The 23,788-nt window shown below is 37.3% G+C and overlaps 1 protein-coding gene across 4 annotated transcripts in view; it reads left to right on the plus strand.

Moving 5' to 3' along the window:
• The window catches only part of Ppt1 (Palmitoyl-protein thioesterase 1), a 482,953-nt gene that overhangs the window by 156,306 nt on the left and 302,859 nt on the right, over positions 1-23,788 (plus strand). For all 4 annotated transcript variants that reach the window (XM_076768402.1, XM_076768417.1, XM_076768410.1 and 1 more), the window contains one exon: positions 10,752-10,861. In XM_076768402.1, the coding sequence (XP_076624517.1) occupies positions 10,752-10,861 (110 nt within the window). The remainder of the gene's footprint in view (positions 1-10,751; positions 10,862-23,788) is intronic.

Genomic DNA, 23,788 nt, shown 5'->3' on the forward strand with positions numbered 1-23,788 from the left:
CACGTAAGATATACAGTGTTACAGACAATTAGTGAATACTTATTGAACTCCTTTTTACATTTTGAAATTAAAGTGTATTTAAAAAATGAATAACAGTTCTATTTGTAAGTAACTCGGAACAATTGTGGTACACGTACACAGAAACACTTACGAATTACATAATCGCGGTGCATGTTTATTTAATTGCATAGTAGTTAGTGCCTGAAAGGATTATTTGTGGACACTTGCAGACACTGTGGACAATCGTGGGGCGACCGCGTGTGGGTAATTTTTGTTCACAACATTGTGTATTGGAAGTGGCATTCACCCTTTCTCTGTGAAAATCTCGTCGGGCGAGTTTTGATATATCCTTCGGGATTTTTATAAGACAGGTTGAATCTCATTCAACGTAAGGTGTTCCCGTTCCCATGAGTGGACACAAACATCTAAGGCTGTCGATAACGTCGGTAAGTGGAATTTTTCATGCTGCGTGAGAACCACTAGCACTGGCCTGCCGCAACCTTCCACGCGAACGCAGCTGTACGCAGATTGCTATTCTACAGGCGGAACTTTAAACGTTAATAACTTTGTAACGAAGCCTCCATCAACTAATTGGTATTCTTAATTTTCATCTTATTTTGGTCTCTAAAATCGCTCATGTGAATTTTTCCTAGAGGTGGCTGATCATCCTGTACACAGTTTAATTCTTTCGAAACTCGATTAAGCACATTTCGTAAGACTCCCTACGCGTGTTTAAGAAGATCAGTTATTTTATGAATTGTTTTATTAAGTAAAAATAATTGTTAGTGATAATGTTAAAATTACACATAAATTGTCTTCTTTAACATGAGATATTAGTGAGTATTTTTATATTCATTACAAGTTAATTATAATTTGATATTTGAAGATATTTTATTCATGATTAGTTTCCCAGAGATAAAATGCGTAGTATTATTTCACATGTTATTAATTTCTATATTTTATGAATTATAAAAGTTTAACTAATGCCACATTTCTGTGTAGAGTTTACAAAGAATGGGTGATTGACAAAGTGTTAAATTTTATACTTTATAACGCTTAAAGTATTTAAATTTAAAACGGAGATATAATAAATTGAATGTAGGGGCACTGAACTTATTTAAAAAAAATTAATATAAACAACTAATGTGAACTTGTTGGGTTTTGTAATAAGTTTACACGTTTCCTTGATATATGTATATGTCCAAAGTGAACGTATATTTAGAAGTAAATTAAAGGAATAATGTGTGTATACATTGTTACGCATTCGCATGAACGTGGGTTTGATGTACGTAGCGCCGCAGCGGGAATTAATTGGAACTGGTTTTATCCCCATCGAGGCCGCGATGCGAGCGAGCTAGATTCAAACGAACTCGTGTATTGTAATACGTATTATTATTGTAGGAAACCCAATGCGAAGAAATCTAGCCGAAAACCGAGCATTTGTAGACCGTTACAGTTACTTTGTGTATACAATGTAGTTTAGACCGTTAGAGGTAGGCTGTATGTATATGTCCCACCTACGTGTGTGTGCAAGAATCGATCGGTTGGCCGTGTCGCCGGGTCTCGCTTGAAGGATCGAGAATATTCTATGGCACGCGCCGGGAACTTTGACAACCGGCAAAAGGACGGAAAAAGGACGATCGGGACGCTGGGTATACAAGACAGGGCCCGGCTTGCCCGCTCTCTCTCAATCTATACGAGCTATCGTCCTGCACTAGAGAACGCTTTCCAATCGCAATTTAGAAATATCTAAGGAACAGTACTGAATAAAGTTGTTGAAGTATTTTAAACGTATCGAACAGTTTAATTTTTGCGCGTCTCGCCGAGCAGAGCGGTTCAGCGCTTCACAGGCACCGTCCCACCACCTTATTTCCCGAAACCACCGACCACGGGGTCGCAACAACATAATAGAGAGACATGTTCGGACTGCAGAATAGAAAACAAAACAGTATATCTATCGCGACACCTATCGACATTGAACGCTAACAATTTTTTTTTTTTATATCGATAACGGTTATCATCGATCATCTATCACCTCTTCTATCGATATACGCCGTTTCATTAATATTTTTACGTAGAGAAACTGTAATCAAATTCATTGGTTAGTACATATTTAACATTTTTACGCATCGATTATGTTTGTCTTTGGTTAATAATTTCGTAAATATATCGGCTATCATTGCATTTGTCTCCAGATATTCAATTAGGATTTCCTTTCTTACTACTAGTTCCCGAGTGAAATGATATTGTATATCGACGTGTTTACTACGTTTGTGGTACACAGCGTCCTTAGCTAGTTTTATTGCGCTTTGATTATTACAAAATATTTTAATCGGAGCATTCACACACATATTAAAACCCATATAGAGTAACAGTCCTTTAATATATATGTATTATTTCTCGTGAAACTTCCGTCAGTGCGGTGTACTCAGCTTCCATTGTTGACAATGTCAAAGAAGCCTGCTTCTTTGACTTCCAACTAATTGGACTTCCAGATAATGTCAATACATTCCCTGTGCAGAAGCTCTCAATATCTCCGGCACAATCCGTATCAGTGTAGTCTTTATGGTATTTATCCGTTTTGTTGTATGTGATGTCATAGCTCGACGTATTCTTCAAGCACTCTTTTTGCTATCTGCCAGTGCATTTTGCCGGACTCTGAGCAAAAATGACTCAAAGTGCTTGCTGCAAAAGCAATATTCGGTCTCGTAGCGTTCCCCAGGTAAATTAATTCACCAATTAATTCTTTGTATGGCTTGAATTTCATCTCATGTTTTTTATCTTCATTCTTTGGGCCCATTTCCTTTATTATTTTGAGGTTTGCTTCAAATAGCGTGGAAATTGGTTTCGCATTTTACATGCCGAATTTTTTAATTAATTCTTCTATATTGTACCATTTCTGTGACAAATGGATACTACCGCTTGATTCCTCGCGTTGAATATGAATTCCTAAACAGAGAATCTGGTAATTCGGTTTTTCGAATATGGTGAATTTTTCTCGGTCTCCCGACCTTACCGGTTTTTAATATTCGTGTACGACCTCGTCCTCGTTAATTGTCTAAATCTTCACTTACTTTAAGTTCTTCTTTATTGTACTCTTCTTCAGGGGCATCCCTGGTTAAGAGGGTCTATTCCCGCAATGGCATCCTTTGACGTGTCTTCATTAGGTGTAATTCTCTTAAAAAATTTAATATTTCTTGATTTCATTATTGTTTTTGTACCGAGTTTCTTCCGGGTTTTTGTACCGGGAAATTTTCCTCGATTTCGATTTTTATTTAATGCGATCACTTCGCTACCTATAGATCTAAAAAAAACCCACATAAGGTTTACAACCCGCCCAAGCTTCGTACGGTGTCATTTCTACAATAGATTTCGTCGCGCATCTGTTTCGTAGGTATGCTGTCGTATTGATCATTTCACCCCACAAAGAATCTGGTTTTGCTTGTAACTTCATACATCGAGCCATTTCAACGAGCGTCCTGTTTGTTCGCCCCGCTACACCGTTCTTCTGCGGCGTATATTCGACGCTCAGCTGACGCGAAATCTCCTCTTCTCCGAAAAAGTTTGTAAATTTTTTTGACAAATACTCTCGCCCGTTATCCGCATGCAAAACTTTTATTCTTCGACCGGTTTGATTTTCTACCTTACTCTTGCAATTTTTAAACGCTTGTAATACGTCAAATCGATTTCAAAGCATTACTACCTCGGTATACCTAGTACAATCATCTATGAACGTTACAAAATACCTAGCTCCGCCAATCGATTCAACGTTCATTGGACCACATATGTCCGAATGTACTAATTCTAATATTTCTTTCGTCCGATTATTCAATTTCTTAAAAGGTTTAACATGTATCTTACATTTCGCGCACATGCTACAAATTTATTTCTTTCGCATTCAATTCAAGATCCATACCGTGTACGATGTTTTTACTTTTCATTACTTTTAAATCATATATGTTGAGGTGCCCGTACCTCTGATGCCATTTATTTAAGCTTACGTCATTGTTTATATTCGCGGACATGGCACTATTTTCTATTTCATTTACTATATATAAATTATCACGTTTTGTCACCGTAAAGGCCACTGAACTGCCTTTGTGTGTAATTATCGCACGATCCTTTTCAAATTTAACCGCATATCCATTGTTTGTAACGCACAATACAGACAATAAGTTATTTCGTAAGCGCGGTACATACATTGTATTTTTTAATTTCATTGCATTTGTCACGCAGTGATTCGTCTTTGTATTTAATTTAACGTCACCTATGCCCGTCGAATCTATGTAATTATGTAATGTTCCGCGGCTGTATATACTCTTGAATGTTCACTATTATTCAATGTTTCAAATTTTTGGCTCGCGTCTTTTCGAAATAAATTAATATTCGGGATGGAGGGTAGCGAGGTTTGTAAGAATTGAGTTTATAAATGTTTATTACACACGATGAAGTACAATGTATGATGTGTCTGGTTGGCGATGTGAGATTGTAAGAATGTAGTGAATGGTGTTTGGTTCGACTCTCGTAACAAACTGTCTTTAAGAGCGTTCCGACGCCGTCTCCTCTCTTCCAAGCACCCTTGCAACGATGCCCTTGGAAGGGGGTGCGTGCCACGTCGAAACGAAGACATCGATTGCCCCTGTTTGTCGACGAGCAGGTCAACTTTCCCCAAATGTGCAGTTAGGGGGCTCATGGTAGGGCTTGCGCGTAGAAGTGAGAACTTGAAGAAAAGGATGTTTCTTTACCATGAACCTCGTGTTGGAATCGAAGGAGGTCGATTCGGCGCACAACAACATGTGCTTTGTTGCGCCATTATCTAAGCACCATATTTTAACCTTTTTCCTCGGTTTTACATTGCAAGCTATCGTTATCATCACGTCACTCACAATTGCTTAATTCGTTACGCTTATTTATGGATCTAGAATCCGCACATTTATGCCCTATTTTACCGCAATTAAAACTGCTATATTTTTGAAACTTATGCTAAGTACGTCCCGTATTTATGTCTTACATATTCATCTTATTACATTTCTCACGAATATTCACTTCAGATAACAACGCGTCACTTTTACTCTTACTTCCATTTGTTTTTTCATCATGATCACACTGTCTTGCATCCTCTGAAGCGTCGGTATGTTATCCCGCGATTCAATCGTCACACTGAAATCACAGACGAGATATACGGGTAGACCTTTCACCTAATGTATTTTTTCGGCCCGTTTCTCTGGGGCTCTAGAGCCCCATTACCATTTCCGTGTCACTCGCAACGTTACCAACAGATTTAGAAATGAACACAAGAAGAAGTGAGATAGAGAATGAAATTACAGAAATTTTATTATTTTTTAACGGAATGAAAGCTGTACAGTCCATCATTGGACATTAATCGATTAATTTTATTGGAATAATCAATCGATTAAGATTATTTAAAAATTTCAAGATTATTAAAATACCTAAGGATGTATTTCATTGATACATACAACCGCAAATCCTCTATTTTTTATTTTAAATGGTAATACATCATTTATTTAAAAAATAACTCGGCAAAAACGTATTTGCGATCCGAAATCAGTGTTATCAGACCGCGCATCGGGGGCCCCAGAAACTCCTCATTTCACTTTCGCACACTATTGCGTGTACATGAGCTCGTAGAGATTCGGAAAAGGCGAGAAGAACAGGCTGATATTCGCTTTCCTTCTTGTTCTTGCATCGCTGACGTCGCTTACATTTCTCGAAAGCAGGCCTGGGCATCGCCACCCGTTCGAATCGTCAGTAAACGACAAAAGTCATCATGACTGATAGACCTTATATTTCACGAAACCAGACCTGGGTGCTTTTTGAAGATTCGTCGACTTTCTACACCAAGCGATAGTGCGTTATATACATACACATATTATACACGCTAGGAATTATAAAGTTGTATAGCTTTCGCCGTATACCTACTTTCTAATAACATGGGAAAATTTTAAAATATAAAAAAATGTAAGAATACTGTAGAATTTTTGCAATGGAGAATTATTGAAGGAAAATGAATTGATTATATACATATGTCGAAGAAACCATTTCATTAGCCATTTCTCTAGGGCGACTTGTATTAAGTCCTCTTGGGCGACCGAGCTTCTATCTCGTTATTCTATGCATTTCTTGTTTTGTTTAAATTTTTGAACTAAATAAACTAATAACTGTTAACTATCACATAAACACTTAAACAACACGAAAAAATGCACAATATTAACCGATAAGTCCTTTGCAGGGATTCTTTTTCTAATTTTCCCGCACGTCCTTTCAGTCTAAAAACCTTTTTTTAATTCTGTTCTTTTGTTTTTCAAATACTTCTTTTTTCAAACGTTCCGGTAACCAGACAACCAACTCGACTACCTTCAAAGGCCACATCCAAACGTCAACGCCAACCAAACGCACGTTTGCGTTCCCGATGACATTCTTTGCATCGATTACATTTAAGTATCGATTAGGGCCAACATAACTTTATTTACACAACGTGAAGTAATATTCAATTTGAAAACAAAAACTTTTTAATGGATTCCAACACATATATATCGGACATATCCCTTGCAAACACGCTACAAACATTAATGAGAACAAAAATGCCAATTTGTCCTTTTTAAAAACCCCGCAACTGATCTTTGGCTCGCAACTCGTCCATTTTATTTAGCAAATATAATAAACGTAGACTCATTAAAATTCGTAGAAATAACAAAGTTATAGCCATTTAAAGGGAAGAGTACCCAGCGGTTAATAATAACACCAAAAATTTTAAATGTGTTTTTCTCGAAACCATATTTTCGAAACTGGCTGACATAATATCACAAATTCAAATTGATTAATGGATTTGAAATTTATAGAGACATGCCTGTAAATATAAATTAATTGGAAATAAAACAAGTTAATCTACATTCAAAGAAGAAAGGCTTGATGATGTACATATGTAGAAGACTGAAGATTGTTAGAATTTAGGGGTTTTAACCGGGGTCCGAACGAGGGAAATAACAGGGGAAGTCAATTGACAAGTGTTATTAATATTTTTTCGCTTGTCGTAGCGCGACAAGCCGTTTATTGAAAAAATAAAAAAATTGAAATTTAAAAAATATAAAAAAAAATTATATATATTTTTATCGGGCCAGGAGATGACCTCAGCGGCGTTGCCTCGGCTGGACTGGACCTTGATTGCTGAAACAAAGAGATTTCCCGCGACACTTTATAATTACTGCACAGCGACCGTTAATTCCGGGGACCATGAGAATAAGTGTTTTTTTGCAGGAAATTCCAAGTAGGTCCAACCGCGCAATAAAGCCTACCCGGGGACCGTATATGGTAGGCGGCGTGACGGAAGGTAGGCGCTTTGAACCCGAACTCCTCCGTAGGGTGTATGGTCGACTCGTACACCGACGGGTTTTCGAAGAGGATTCGCAGTAGCTTTTGCACGAAGAGCACTCCACGAGGCGGTACTGATCTATCGGTAGGACCTTTGGGAGGCTCCAAAGCCGCATAGCTTTAAAGGGAGTCTGGGTGTGTGCACCCTCCGCACGCCGCTCCAACCATTTTTGCCAACGCATAGTGAATCACGGAAATCTCGTCCCATGCATATAAATCTCCGTATTCTTCGATTTTCTCAAACCATTGTTCTATAGTGAGCTCACCTGTGACCGTGTCAAACGCAGGCAGTCTTTTACGTCTTTTACTCTTGTACGTCTTGCTCGGCTATCCTTTCGGAAAATGTAAATTCCCTCGCCCTTTGGCTTTAGTTTTCAACCACCGAATCGGTACACCAGTCTGCCTTTCACCACTGCACCCGCGAATCAGCAGAAAACGCGCACAACTCCACGTGCTCCGTATAAAGCACAACGATCCACACGTGTTCACCAAACAATGTCTAGTTCAATCAGAATCGCCGCTCCTAACGAATTATCGCGGACACACGGTGAATCTCACTTCTAAGAATTGTGGCATAAAAATTAAACTTTATTGTTCGTGGTTCTTCAATGGCCGGCGTGCCAGACTCCTGCCGAACAGCCGCGAATCGGTCACCACGCGTGGCCGGAAAAACAAAATCCGCGGCTAGGACCTGGCGACACCTGCCGACGGCTGCATATACAAAACTAATTACGACAGTAGTATAAATATATGAACGCACATCCATAAGGTCTACTCGTATACTTCGTCTGTGCTTTCATCTTATGGATTTTCGTGGACCAATCTGACTGCCATACCAACTTGAAAATTTGGTGGTGACTTTAGCGTCCTGTCCTCATAGATAGCGATCAATTGAGAAACTATTCACTGAATTAGTATTGATGGGCAGACAGCTTTAGTGTGTGCGTAAATACATATGAGTTGACTATGGATGGGATTGAAAAAGACAGTGCAGTATTATCAGATGGCAGACCCGTGTCCAGAGGAAACTGCGTCTAAACAATCGAATAAATTTCAATGTAATTTAAAATTTTTAAATCTGAAAAAATTTGAGAAGACTATCCTATTTGTCCTCCTGACACATTTCCTTAATATAAATGTCCAAAGTGAACGTATATTTAGAAGTAAATTAAAGGAATAATGTGTGTATACATAATACATAGACGACGCGTACTCTGTGAGAATGTTTGAACTGCGCAACAGAAAACAAAACAATATATGTATCACGACACCTATCGACATTGAACACTATTATATCGATAATGGCTATCATCGATCATCTGTCAGAAGTAATATAAACAAAAATTGCTTTTGTCTTCAACGTATTTCTATGAAGTTATTAAAACATTAAGTATATATACACATATGTATACACAGGCTATTTGTAAAATAAGGAATTAACTTTATGAGTATATGTATACAGGGTGTTTGGCCACCCCTGGAAAAAATTTTCATGGGAGATTCTAGAAACCAAAATAAAACGAAAATCAAGAATACCAATTAGTTGATGGAGGCTTCGTTACAAAGTTATTAACGTTTAAAGTTCCGCCTGTAGTATGGCAATCTGCGTACAGCTGCGTTTGCGTGGAAGGTTGCGGCAAGCCAGTGCTAGTGGTTCTCACGCAGCATGAAAAACTCTACTTACCGACGTTATCGACAGCCTTAGATTTTTGTCCACTTATGGAAATGCGAACACCTTACGTTGAATAAGATTCAACCTGTCTTATGAAAATCCAGAAGGGCATATCAAAACTCGCCCGACGAGATTTTCACAGAGAAAGGGTGAATGCCATTTCCAATATACAATGTTGTGCACAAAAATCACTCACACGCGATCATACACGCCCCAGGATTGTCCGCAGTGTCCGCGAGTGTTCACAAATAATCTTTACAGGCACTAACTACTATGCAATTAAATAAACATGCACCGCGATTATGTTATTCGTGAGTGTTTCTGTGTACGTATACCACAATTGTTCCGAGTTACTTATAAATAGAACTGTTACTAATTTTTCAAATACACTTTAATTTAAAAATGTAAGTAGGAATCTGCGGATGAACGAAATTTTCACCTCGATTTGCGTACACGTCGAGTAATGTAATGATACTACCAGCTGACTGTGCCATCGATCGACGTGGTTCAGAGAAACAAATGCCGAACAGGGCCCCGATTCTTACTTCACTCGTCTTGCTTATCACACACACACACGCGCGCGTGCACTCTACATTCAATGAAGACAACGGACAGAATCGGCAACGGATCAGCCAGCTAGTCAGTTTTAAAAAAGATTTGGTCAAGACAGTTCACGCTACAATTAGTGAATACTTATTAGATTCCTTTTTACATTTTTAAATTGAAGTGTATTTGAAAAATTAATAACAATTCTATTCGTAAATAACTTGGAACAATCGTGGTACACGTACACAGAAACAGTCACGAATAACATAATCGCGGTGCGAGTTTATTTAATTGCATAGTGGTATGTGCCTGAAAGGATTATTTGTGGACACTCGCGGACACTGTGGACAATCGTGTTCTTTGTGCACAACATTGTGTATTGGAAGTGACATTCACCCTTTTTGTGTGAAAATCTCGTCGGGCGAATTTTAATATACCCTTCTGGATTTTCATTAGACGGGTTGAATCTTATTCAACGTAAGGTGTTCGCGTTCCCATAAGTTGACACAAACATTTAAGGCTGTCGGTAACGTCGGTAAGTAGAATTTTTCATGCTGCGTGAGAACCACTAGCACGTGACCTGCCACAACGCAGCTGTGCGCGGATTGCCATTCTACAGGCGGAACTTTAAACGTTAATAATTCTTTAACGAAGCCTCAATCAACAAATTGGTATTCTTGATTTTCGTCTTATTTTGGCCTCTAGAATGTCCCATTAAAATTTTTCTCAGGGGTGGCCAAACACTGTGTATAATGATATAAGGAGAGAATCATTTATTAGAATTTGTTAAACTTCTTAACGTGAGTTCATAAAAAAATCGGTTGTAAACAAAAAGTGATTACAACTCAAAAAGGAAGCATTTTTTATTCTCATGATAAATAGGTAATATGTCTTCTGAATGTTTAGTTTTATATTTCAGAAATATTTTGTAGTTTAGGGAAATTTTTAGTTAAATTTAATGGAAATTAAAGTAATTACGCACAATTGTCATAGTATTGTTAAATGATTGTTTTACAATAAGTATATTAAGTATACAATATTATAAGTAACTTTGTTAATGACATGTTAATGTTTTATTATAGTTATTGTTTTATTTTATCATACTTAATCATGCTATAATTAAAATACAAATAACATTTCACAGGAGATAGTTGCTGTTTTTCGTTCAGCTTGGGAGCAATAAAAAAGTTGATAGAAGCAACTCTTCCTAATATCTACGTTTATTCCATTCGTCTAGGAAATAACACAATAGAGGTGAGTCTTCAAATTTTAATTATCATAATAGAGAACTGTTAGTATTATATGCATACATATTTTTAGTGCACTTCATTATTAAATCGAGGATTATTATTTAGTGTAGTGTAATAATTTTTAACCTGTGGTCCACTAGCTAGAAAGGGGCCCTAAATAGGTATGTGAGAGACCATAAACTTGCACATAGAAGTTTAAAATATTTATTTTTTCTAATTAACTTTTTTAAATTTTAAATTAAATTTTACTAATTTTAAACATATTTATTGCATAATCATCTTCTCACTCTCTATTTCTAGCAAAACTAAAGTTTGTCCATTTCTATAAAAAACAAAAACATAATCTATTAATACAATTAAAAGAAAATTTTTAATTCATTGCCCACCACATTTTTTCTGAAACAAGGTGTCTTCAATGTACATTTTCTGCAAATATATTTCTTGCATTTAGAATAGATTTTTGTGGCTTTATTGTCTTTACAATACTTAATTTGACATGTTTTACGATTATAAGAATCTGTAATAAAATTAGTCAATGTTCCTTCCATATTTATTCTTTCCGAGTTTCTCGATAATTAGTGTCACGTTCCACTGCTCACTTGAGTAAAAAATTTTGTCTCTATATATTTTCTCCTGTATTTTCTTTGTACAAAATCGAGGCATTTATGCCAGCTAAATTAAAAAAAATATTGAAAAATACGTGAATAGATCATCCGTGAGACTTACCAGGAGAGGTTTTGAGGCCTGACGTTCGTTTTTTTATCAAATTTCGCACATTGATAGATATTATGGTCCTGAATCGAATAGTATCCGGTTTTGGACGTAGACGACTCATAGTTTTTGAGATATTTAACATTAAAGTTATTACAGGTATATTATACAGGGTATTCCGTAAATGGTGTAAGAACCGGAAATGTGGGGTAGCTGAGACGATTCTGAACAACAATTACCTTTGCAAAAATGAAGATACGTCGAGGAACGAATACAAATAATTAAAAATACTACCACAGGAAGAAGGAATAAAATGTGGGAAAATGCTATTGGAATTTTTAGGAAATTAATCCTTCGCACTCGAGTGACGCTTCTTGCCAGAAAGTTTTAAAATTAAAATAAGAATTATTTTCAGAAAATTAAAATAAATACGGTAAGAACCATTTGTAACCGTTTATTATTAAAAACTGTACTGGAAATGCAGACTGGATTTGTGCGTACCGAAACATTCCTCGAATGCAAAGGGTTAATAGAGAAATAATTGAAATTCGGCTTACCCATTTACCTATAAGTTGACCTGCTGCGCTGACAATAAGGCCCGGTTAGTGCACCGCTGTCGATTACAGCAAGGTTGAAAACCTCAACGAAAATCAACTGATGGGATGGTCCGGTCATTGCATCCGCTTCTCACCCCGAAAATGAGAAAGTGAAAAGTGCCAGTGACCGTGCTGTGAAGTGTTTTCGGGGTAAGAAGCGGGTGCAGTGACCGAGCCGTCCCATCAGCTGATTTTCGTTAGGGTCTTCGACCTTGCTGTAATCGACAGCGGTGCCCTAACCGGGCCTTATTGTCAGCGCAGCAGGTCAACTTATAGGTAAATGGGTAAGCCGAATTTCAATTATTTCTCTATTAACCCTTTGCATTCGAGGAATGTTTCGGTACGCACAAATCCAGTCTGCATTTCCAGTACAGTTTTTAATAATAAACGGTTACAAATGGTTCTTACCGTATTTATTTTAATTTTCTGAAAATAATTCTTATTTTAATTTTAAAACACTCTGGCGAGAAGCGTCACTCGAGTCCGAAGGATTAATTTCCTAGAAATTCCGAGAGCATCTTGTCACATTTTATTCCTTCTTCCATGGAAACAGCGAATACAAATAATTAATAAATACGATTTAGCTGGTTGATTTATCCAATCCGCAGGGGTAACAGTTGCAGTAGTAGTATTTTTAATTATTTGTATTCGTTCCTCGCCGTATCTTCAATGCACATCTTGCTACCTATCCGACGCGGTGGCTCTCTTAGTTCGGACGGCCCTGAGCGCGCGAAAGGCGCGCGCCGTGATTCGTCAATGTTTTTCGTTAATAATTCAAAAACGAAGCTCCATCCGACATTTTTGCAAAGGAAATTGTTGTTCAGAATCATCTCAGCTACCCCACATTTCCGGTTCTTACACCATTTACGGAACACCCTGTATATGGTCTTTTTGTAATTATATTTATTCTATACCGAATTTCAATATACTTATTTTTATTATAAATATGCTTGGTATGCCTCACGACTATCCGAAAATCACTTACATTTTATCACTCACAAACTTTTCTAATTTCTGTGAAAACTGAACTTCCATTAGGTATAAGTGATGCTTTAAATTTTTATGTATTGGCTGTTTTTACGAAAAATACCATCCAAATTCATGTACTACGTATATTGCAAATAACAGCTAAATTCAAATTAAAAAAATATATATATATGTATACTTATATTTATCTTATCATGTCGCCATAAATTGGTGCTTGCAGTTGATTGTGCACGATAAATTGAATTTTGATTACGTCTTTCCTTGTGGTTAAATTACGATTTTGAATTGCCACCGACCAACAATTCTGTATTTTTCTTATACAGGGTGTTCGGCCACCCTTGGGAAAAATTTTAATGGGGGATTCTAGAGGCCAAAATAAGACGAAAATCAAGAATACCAATTTGTTGATGGTGGCTTCGTTAAGAAGTTATTAACATTTAAAGTTCCGCCAATACTGAATTTTTTTCTCAAAAGTGGGTAAGATTTCGGGAGTATGTCTATTCACCGAAAATGATTATAATTGATCCCCGCAACTAAAAATAATTTTTTTGGAACGATTTGAAAATTTTTTTTTGATGAAAAATTTGGGCACCTACCCCCTGTCGATTTTCCTTAAAAATTCGTTTTTGATTTTTAATAATTTCGCTTGACATCCTACAGAAAAGTTGTTTAATACTTTTTTGTAGGTACCTATGGGCTCTACTTCAGAAAAAAGTTTCATTGAAATATATTCGCTATTATAGGAGTTATGGCTATATAAGTTGAAAATTGGACCATTTTTATGGGGGTTTTCTAACATTACGGGGCCAAGGAACAACCTTTCCAATATTTTTATAATTGTTACATATTCTACACTAAAATACGCGGCGTTTGGCTTTCTGAACATTAAAATCGTCCAATCCGTTCAGAAGTTATGGTGTTTTAAAGATTCGCATTTTAAAGGAAGCATTTTGGCCTGAAATTATATTTTCGGTAAAGAATTTTTTTCTCGAAAATGGTTAGGATTTCGAGGGTATGTCTATTGACCAAAAATTATTATAATTAGTCCCTGCAATCAAAAATAATTTTTTTAGAACGATTTAAAATTTTTTAATTTTGTTGAAAAATTTCCCACCTTCTCGAATTTTTTTCTCCAAACTGGGTAGAATTTCCGGGGTATATCTATTCATAAGAAATGATTATAATCGACCCTTGTAATAGGAAATAATTTTTTCAAAACGATTTGAAATTTTTTAATTTAATTGTTAATAACTTCTTAACGAAGCCTCCATCAACAAATTGGTATTCTTGATTTTCGTCTTATTTTGGCCTCTAGGATCTCCCATTAAAATTTTTCCCAGGGGTGGCCGAACACCCTGTATAGTTCTTAACATGATGGTAAAAATACACGTCACATGGTTGACATATGTATATAGACGCGTAGACTTGAGAGGTATCACTTTCAATGTGCACGTAGGCAAATTGTCGCTTCTTTAAATTTTCTATCATAAGTTTCTGGGTTAGTTTATCTACCCCAGGAATCTATTATATACAAAAATGTCGCTCTCGCAGCAGGTTTCGCGTGCGGCCGTGTATATAAGAGCCCCAGGTATATAAGAGTTCTCTCGAAGCTTGAACAGCGTAGTTCAGTGCAATAAAGGAGAACATCCAACCGTTAGGACAATACCCTTGTTAATTGTAGGATTCGCAAAACGATATTGTAACGACGCCATTAATTGATGCGGGATCGATATCTCGTCGCGCCGCGCCGCGAAATCGAATCGTTGCAGCGCCCGCATGCGCTTTTATATAATATTCTAGCTTGTGAGGCACTAGTTGTAAGTTAGTAAACTCTTGTACATACTCACACCAAACCGGTTACTTCCAGACTTGCAACGCAACATGACCCAACGCCGGAACTAACGCAATAAATATATAGGGTGTTTGGTAACTGGTGGTACAAGCGAAAAGGGGGTGATTCTACATGAAAAAATAAGTCTAAAATATAGAATAAAAATTTTTCATGTAAGGCTTTGTTTTCGAGAAAATCGCCTTCGAGTTTTCGCCAGGTGTGCGTGCACTAAACCATGCTTTGTTATAGCGGATCTCGTTATAGATGATTGTCTCGATTGGTATTATTGCAGTTTAAGTTTAAGTTTAAGTTAATAAACAATTCCATGATACTGGAAGTGTTTATCAACATAAACTTCAATCAAGACAATGATCTACAGCGAGATATGTTATAACAAGACATGATTTAGTACACGCGTAACCGGCGAAAATTCAAAGCCGATTTTCTCGAAAACAAAGCTTTACATGAAAAATTTTTATTGTATATTTTAGACTTATTTTTTCATGTGGAATCACCTCCTTTTCGCTTGTACCACCAGTTACCAAGTATCCTGTATATCTAACATTAGCAATACCTGCGCTTTATACCCGCCTCGATTCCGCTGCTTCGGAAGGAGACCCGAACTCGGTACTGCGGCCCTCCGGCGCCACCTAACCGGCGTGTCGCGAAACTAGCGTTGCAAACTTTTTAACGAAGCCTCAATTAACAAATTAGTCTTGTTGATTTTTGTCTTATTGTGGCTTTTAGAATCTCCCATTAAAATGTTTCCTAGGGGTAGCCGAACACCCTCTAAGTATGCGTCATTTTTTATAAGTATTGCACGCTAGCTTGAGTATTCTTCTCTCCTTGGAACAATAGCGTGTAAAATATTATACGCCTGTTTAATCCGTATTAATTACAGTAAGGAGCAAAATTAAGCCAATGTTTAAAAAAATTAAATTAAAATTAATTCAACAATACCTTTCTTAATGAAAACAAATTTTTTATTGTGTTTTGTCTCGGGCTAAATCTGGCGAACCGATCCGATTGAACCTAAAAAAATTAAGGATAAACTGGCCCACTGGACTGGGGACAATTCAGGCAATGATTCACCCTGGTCTCGTGGAAAACAGTCTCTTTATTGCTCCTTTCTTCGCGGTTTTTGTTGTGAAGAGCCTGACGAACTCACAGGTTCTTCCGCGACTGGCTCCTAACCGACGTGTGCGAAAACGAGCGCTTGAATTTTGTCTCTCGCCGGCCGGCAAGACTCGGGCGTGGTCGCGCAAGCATAACAAAGTCAAACTTCGTTGACGAGTCGCTAACGGTCACAGCGAAGCCCTTTAAATGTATGATATTGAACAATTGATAAAGAGAGATAGGGATGAGCCTAACTCATACAATATTATAAATATAATACTTTAAGGAAATAGTCCATCAGCGTTAAATGTGGTGAGCGAGCTGGCCAAACAATGTTACTGCCACGTCCGATCCAACGATTAGGAAACATTCTACTTAATACTTGCCGCGATTGCCGAGCATAATGTGCTGGACAGCCGTCATGTTGACATCACATTATTTAACGTATTAAACGTGGTATATTTTCTAATAGGTCTGGCAGTGTTTCAAATAAGAATGTAGAGTACGTTTAACCTGTTAGTGATCTTTCAATGAAGTATGGTCCAATGATCTGGTGATCAATTATGCCGCACCAAACATTCAAATTCCACCTGTGTTGGTGGTCAACTTCATGAAGCCAATGTGGGTTCTCTGTTGCCCAATAATGTGTATTTTTTGTATTAACATTTTCGCAATTTGTGAATGTGGCTTCTTTAGTTCATAAAACAGTCTGTACAAATGTACCATTTGAATCTTGCATCTGGTACAAAAACCACTCACAGAACTGTACGCGTTCTTCAAAGTCTTGTCCATGTAGTTTTTGATGTACTGATAGATGATACGGATGAAAGTTCTCCGAATGAAGAATACGCACAACACTGCTTTGACAAATGCCCATACCACGCGAAATCTGCCGAGTACTGATATGCGGATTATGGGCAATAGTTGCTAAAGTTTAAGTACGACATCCTTCGTTATTTACAATTTTGCGATATCTTTTACGTTTTTGTACATTAAAATTGCCATGTTCTTTGAGTCTTTGACTAAGCCTTAAGAAAGTAGAATGCGATGGCTGATTTCGATTAGGATACTTAGCTTAGTACAAGATCTTAGCTCTTATAGCATTTTCTTCACACGCACCATAAACAATATCGTATAGACATATCGTATTTTTCACTGTTACTGAACATCATAATAAAAATGTAGCACCTTTTTCAATACGACTTTAACGCTTACTGAGATACTAAATAAGCATTTCGTGTTGATGATTTCTAACATCTAACGGGGAACTTGTTTACAGACATGACCTGCTGTCGTAAACAAAGTCGAAGATTATTAATTTGAAGATATCACAGTAATTATTCATTTGAAGTTCCACTTTGTGTAATACTTTTTTACGCAAAATTTGATGATTTATCTGAATTCGAAAAAAAATATTAGACATTCCACTTAAAAAACTGAAGGTGTCCCTAATATCTCAATAAAAAAGTAAGGTAATAAAAAACAGATTAGAGAAACATTTTTTCGTACAACGAATACCTTACGAGTTATTTGAGGTCGTCATGCTAGAAGACTCACCCTCTATAATCTAAGTTGATAATTAATGTTTAATTCTTTGAAGAAGTTTCTTAACCAAATCATTTCCTTCATTGACTTCGCTATGGCCATATATTCCGCCTCAGCTTGCTTTTGCGATTTCCACGATATCGCACCACTACTTAATATAAATTGCGTATCCTGTAAAAGATTTTCTATCATTTTTATCCGAGCTCTAATCGGCATCTACAAAACCTATTAGATCTTGCTTATCGTTTTTTAATGTTAAGGCCAGATCAATTGTGCTCTGTAAATATCGCAATATTCGCTTCGCTGCGGTCTAGTAAGTACTATCAAAATTAAAAAGAAATTGAGATAAATATACCGCATTTTTCATTATATCGGGTCTAGTACATACCGATAAATAGATTAATGATCCTATCAATTCTCTATATGGTACGTTAACCTTTTTACAGTCGACGCCGTTTGTGCAGAAGTTACCTACTTCAAAAAAAGTATCACAAGGCTTACAATTTTCCATTTTAAATCTTTTTAGAATTTCTTTAATGTATCTCCTTTGGGACAGCATTATCTTGTCATCTTCCTTAATAATTTTTATACGTAGGCAGTACTTCGCCTCACCTAAGTCTTTAGTCGTTACGGTTTTCATCAAATGTGCTTTAATTAATTTTATTCTATTAATACTGTTACTCACGATTAACAAATCGTCAACATAAACTAGCACAATTGTAAACGCACAATCATTTCTATTAAAATAAATGCAAGGATCGGATAACGACTGTTTCAAGTTTATCTGTGTTAGAATCAAATCTAGCTTTCGGTTCTAGTGCCTACTTGCTTGTTTTAGGCCATAGAGAGATCGATTTAGATTACAAACTTTATTATTTAACTGTATATCTCTAAGCATCTTAATGGCCTTCTCTTTAATTAATCCTTTTTCAGTCTCTATTATAATTGCAAGACAATATTCTAAACTATTTGGGATCTTCATATAAAGTTTTTCACCTACATCTCCATTTAAAAATGCAGAAGCAACATCTACTTGATGAATTAATAAATTATAACTTATCGCTAGTGACATTAGAATTTTTAAAGATTTCAGTCTCCCTACAGGTGAGAAGGTCTCATTATAATCAATGCCTTTCATTTGAGAGAACCCTCTTGCCACTAGCCTAGTTTCTCTACGATTAAGACTCCCACCTGTTGATCTTGTTACTTAACACTATCTTACTATCCACTACGTTTTTACCTGAAGAAGAATCTACTATAATTCATGTATCATTTTTTAATAGGCTTCTAATTTCTTCTACGGTGACCTGTACCCATTCACTCTTCTCTTCACTTTGAATGGCTTCTGCCAATGATATCTCAGCAAAATTTGCAGTCGGAGTCGCATCTACAAAAACGTCATCCTCTGACTCGTCATCATTACTTGCGCATTCATTTATGTCACTGTGCGTTGAGTTGTATCTCTTTCTTGGACGGCCTCGCCTTCCTGTTTTTATGATTCTAGGTCTCCCTAATAGTCTTCTATTGGTTTCTTCAGTGATACTTTCCTTTGGATTCTCGGTTTCTAGACTTCTTGAGTAAATACCTCGACGTTACTATAATCTTCTAAATTTTCCTTGTCGTCTTGATTTTCTTCCAATAAATCTAGGTTATTACTTTCTCCCTCTATTGCTTTATTCTTTTCAAAATTTTCTTTTTTTTTTTTCTAAAACTTTGACATCTCTTGAAACAATCACTTTTCCAATCGACTTTATCCATACTCTATATCCTTCAGTTCCTTCAGAGTACCCTACAAAAATTATTACCCTGGATCTATTAGAGAGTTTTCCTTTTCGTGTCTTGTCCAATACAAACGCTTTTACTTCAAATACTTTAAAGTGTTTCAAATACGGAGTCTTCTTATACCAGAATTCATAAGGAGTGCGCGAATCTAAGCTTACCGTGTGTTAGAAGTTTTGCCCTCGACGGTTCTGGGGTAAGTCCTGTGCCGTTTCTCACAGTGCTCTTACCGGAAGGTCCCACGCCTTCCCCACTCCGTGGCCAGATCCTTCAGGACACAGTCTTTATTTTTTCCAGCAATACGACGTCAGGTCGTCTGCCTCTTTTAACCACTCTCTCTCCATCCATAAACGATCAATGCCTCGACACGCGCTAGCTGGAGACCCAACGCGGTCGTCCGCTATCGCGTCGCCCGCCGCCAGGCCTGTTTAGTCTCATTCGCTCTTTAAGCCACATGCACCCCAAAACCCTGTCATAAATCAATCGTAGACTGAGCGTCCTTCGGTGGTCCTTACCTTTGACTCCCTTGGAAAATGCATTGCTGCTAACACGTGGGACATCTGTTCCTAATGTAGTTGGCAGTCATAATCGCCTCCCCCCAAAAAGAGGCTGGCAAATACGCTTGAATCAGCATACACCTACACATTTTTACCAGCGTTCTATTTTTCATTATCACTCTGCAGAAACCTAATTTTACTCTCTGTGAAATTTTCTGCTATATTCTTGTATCTTTTGAAAACATTTAATATACATATGTAGGATATAACTAACCGCGAGAGCAATGATCGCAACGAACTTCTTATCAAAACTTTATTATAACACAAAAATAATCGTTTCACACTGCACAAGCTCCAACCGCTCCAATCGCTCTGCCTTCCCCTAATATCCCATACTCATACACACACGCGCCTTGAGACAAAAACCGCATGCATTCTGCATTCGTTTTCCTTCGCAACCTAGCAATCGATCGATTTGTTTTCCCGGCTTGAACAGCTGACCCCGACTCCGGTTACTCGCCTCACGCACTTACACAACACGCACTCACACAATCACATCCCACACATACGTTTCAGTTTTGTTCTTTAATAGAAAGACCATACACCACCTTGAGTAATCGTCTATAAAAGTTACAACTATATTGTTAAAACGCTGATGCTTTTAACGACGAAGTCCGGATAGAGGAATAGGAGTTTATCGGGGAAGTGATTAGGACTCAAATGATTTTCTTTTCGTCGACCGTTAAAGGCCGACTGTTTATTATACAAATAAAAAAAATAAAAATAAACTATATTAGAAAATCGAAACTGAAATAAGAATGTTCGTGGCAAGATTATTATTAATTAAAATCAAATTGTATGCGCTTGTCGCCTCGCCATGTGCCTGTTCGCTCTGCGAACCTCAGTTACGGCAGGTCCGAATTCCTATAACAGAAAAACACGGCTATGGTTAGACACACGCAAATACGTTATACGTATCGATGACGCGATTGTTTCCTCACGCTCCTGGCTTCGTTATTCGAACGTACAGGAGCGGAGAATTTCGCTTGTCCGTAATATGCGAACTATTTAGCGGACTGTATTTATTAGGCGTAGAAAAGAATTAAACTTCTTTTCTTCGCCGATTCTTGTCGATTGCCTAGTAGACGGGGATGCAAGTGGAGGTTGTAAGGCTCCAAATGCATTTTTCCCGTGAGTATGCCCATTGAGTCTGTGCGTCGAATCGCACTGCAGTGCAACGGCACGACCGTTGATCTGCGGCTTCTCTTAAACGTTCCAACAGATGACTCGTTGACCGAGAGTTGCACTGCGAAGCCCAACACGTTGTTCACTGCACGAATGCACCACTCGACGTGATTCGTTGCAGTATTTTGAACTGCGTGGGGGCCTGACCTACGACTCCGTTACCTCTCCGCACTGGTGCTCCTCTAAACGTTACACCGGCGGAATCTGTAGAAGTAAGGAGGCGAAGACCGAATGTCAGACGTCCTAAGTGGACGTCGACCTGATTACAGTGAGCCCACCTGGAGGTACACCACTCCCTTCGGTGTCTCCTCAGCCGAATGGCAATCTCAAAGTCTTCTTTTCATTAGCATTATTGAAATTATTCTTCTATTCTTATTGAAAGCCATTGGTTTATTGGTTTTAGGTTTTGTTACAACGCACCTATATTATTCTTCTGTTTCCTAGCATCACTCTCTTCTAATATTTTTATTTTTAAACTTTCTACATCTGGTAAGCTGTCTCTTGAATCTATTGCACATCTAAAATTTTCAAAGCTGGGTGGCAAACTATATAACAACATGATTGACAACAAGTCTTGATTAATTTCAACATCCATACCAGCTAATTTATCAACGCAGGCAAAAAACTTATTAATGTGCTCTCAAATATTCTCATCTTCTCGCATTTTGTGCAACGTAAGCTGTTTCAGTAAGGTAGCTTTTCTCGCTGACCCTTTGGCTGCATACATGGATTCCAATTTCAACCACATTTCTCTAGAACTTCCACATCCTTTAAGTTGCTTCAATTCACTCTGTACTATACTTCAAATTAAATCTGATCTTGCCTTCTTATCGTTTTTAAGCCACGTGCCGTATGCAGCGTCACCTTAAATTACTTCCGGTTTTGTTTTCTCGCCATTAGTGCATTGCCATAAATCATTTTTTTGTTAATAATGCCTCTACTTGCATTCCCCATGTGTCAAAGTTATCTTTATTGAGTAACTCAAGTCTATAACTTACGGAGTTCAACATCTTGCAAACACGTGTTCACCTAATCTCAAACTTAAACTTTCCTATTTGCAAAATCTAAAACAATCTACGCCATTCTGAATAACGTGACTTCCTAGGCCCATAACCTGATAAACAGGAAGATGGAGATGAGACTAACTCAAACAATATTATAAATATGTCGGATTTAAAGGGTTATTATCTGACATAATGGGAGTTTGGAGAACAGGCAGATAATAAAAATGAGACTGTAATAATGTCAATACAAATTCACTATTGGTACAATGTAAACAAAAGTATCACTTAATGCCAAATCGAGCATAATTGAGTGCATCGAAATCGACAACAGTGACGACGAACTTCCTTAGCGTCTAACGGAGTGGTGGGGATAGCAGACATATCCTACCGCACGAGCCACCTCTACGTGAGCTCGGCACTTCGCACAACTTCGGGAAATCGATAAGAACGCTAGTGTGAGCCTTTCCTTCTTGCTCTTGTAAAAGAGAAACAGCTGAAATACGACCTCGCGATAATCGGCATACAGTCGCCGCGGAATGTATGTTGACACGTCTCAAAAGTGCATATTTCTATTTCAAATCAATAATTTAGGAGTTAATCGGAAATATATATTAGGTATATTAGTTAATATAATACAAACTAGTATGCGTAGCACCAAAGAGGACATAAAGTTTATAATAATGACAGAAAAAATTAAATAACTTGTTTATCAATTGCGGAAAGTATGTTGACAGCATTGAAAGTTCGTAATTGAGTGTATACTTAACAATAAAACAACATAATTAATATGAAGTTTGATACCCTTTGTTTCTTATGACCTCTTCAAGTCTTCTAGGCATACTTTCAAACAATTTATTTATAACATTTTCATCAATACTATTCCAAGCACTCAGTAGTGCTTGTTTAAAAACTGATTTATTATTCTGAAATTTCTCACTTACATTTCGATCTAAGTGACCCCACAAATGTACAATTAAATTCAAATCGGGACTTTGAGCAGGCCATGGTAACAATTGAATATCATTTTCATTGAAATATTTCGACGCTAGTTTACATTTATGTTTGGGATCGTTATCTTGCTGGAAGATATAATCACTGTGAATGTTCATTTTTAGTATCGAATCTTGTAAACTCTGTTGCAAAATATTTACATATCCTGCTCCTGTTCATATCCCGTCTATAAAGTGTAAATTGCCAACACCATTTGCAGAAAAATAATCCCAAACGCATACTGATCTGTTGGATTCCAATAAAATTGACAACACTTTATTTAAGAAGAGAACTCGTACAGATGTTAGGTCGACTGAATACTAAACTCTTTCTGGTCTATTTTTCGGTATTGCAGGCGTTTATATGCTATTGCTGGAAATAGGTAGAGGTAGAGACGATGATCAAGGGAGAGCGTGACTTAGGAAGGGTACGAGGTTCAGGGAGTAAGGATTAGGAATCGTGACTAGGATGTTTGGATGAGTAATATTTGCGATGTGATGGAGTGGTATTTGTCTGGTCCTGTTGGTCATCCAACAGATCCCCCACCGTGCTTTACTGTAGGCGTTATTACTGTTGATTTAAAGTATTCACCTTGCTTTCTCCACATATATTTCCTTCTACTACAACATC

Source organism: Colletes latitarsis, chromosome 1 (assembly GCF_051014445.1).
Source record: "Colletes latitarsis isolate SP2378_abdomen chromosome 1, iyColLati1, whole genome shotgun sequence".
NCBI classification, from domain to species: domain Eukaryota; kingdom Metazoa; phylum Arthropoda; class Insecta; order Hymenoptera; family Colletidae; genus Colletes; species Colletes latitarsis.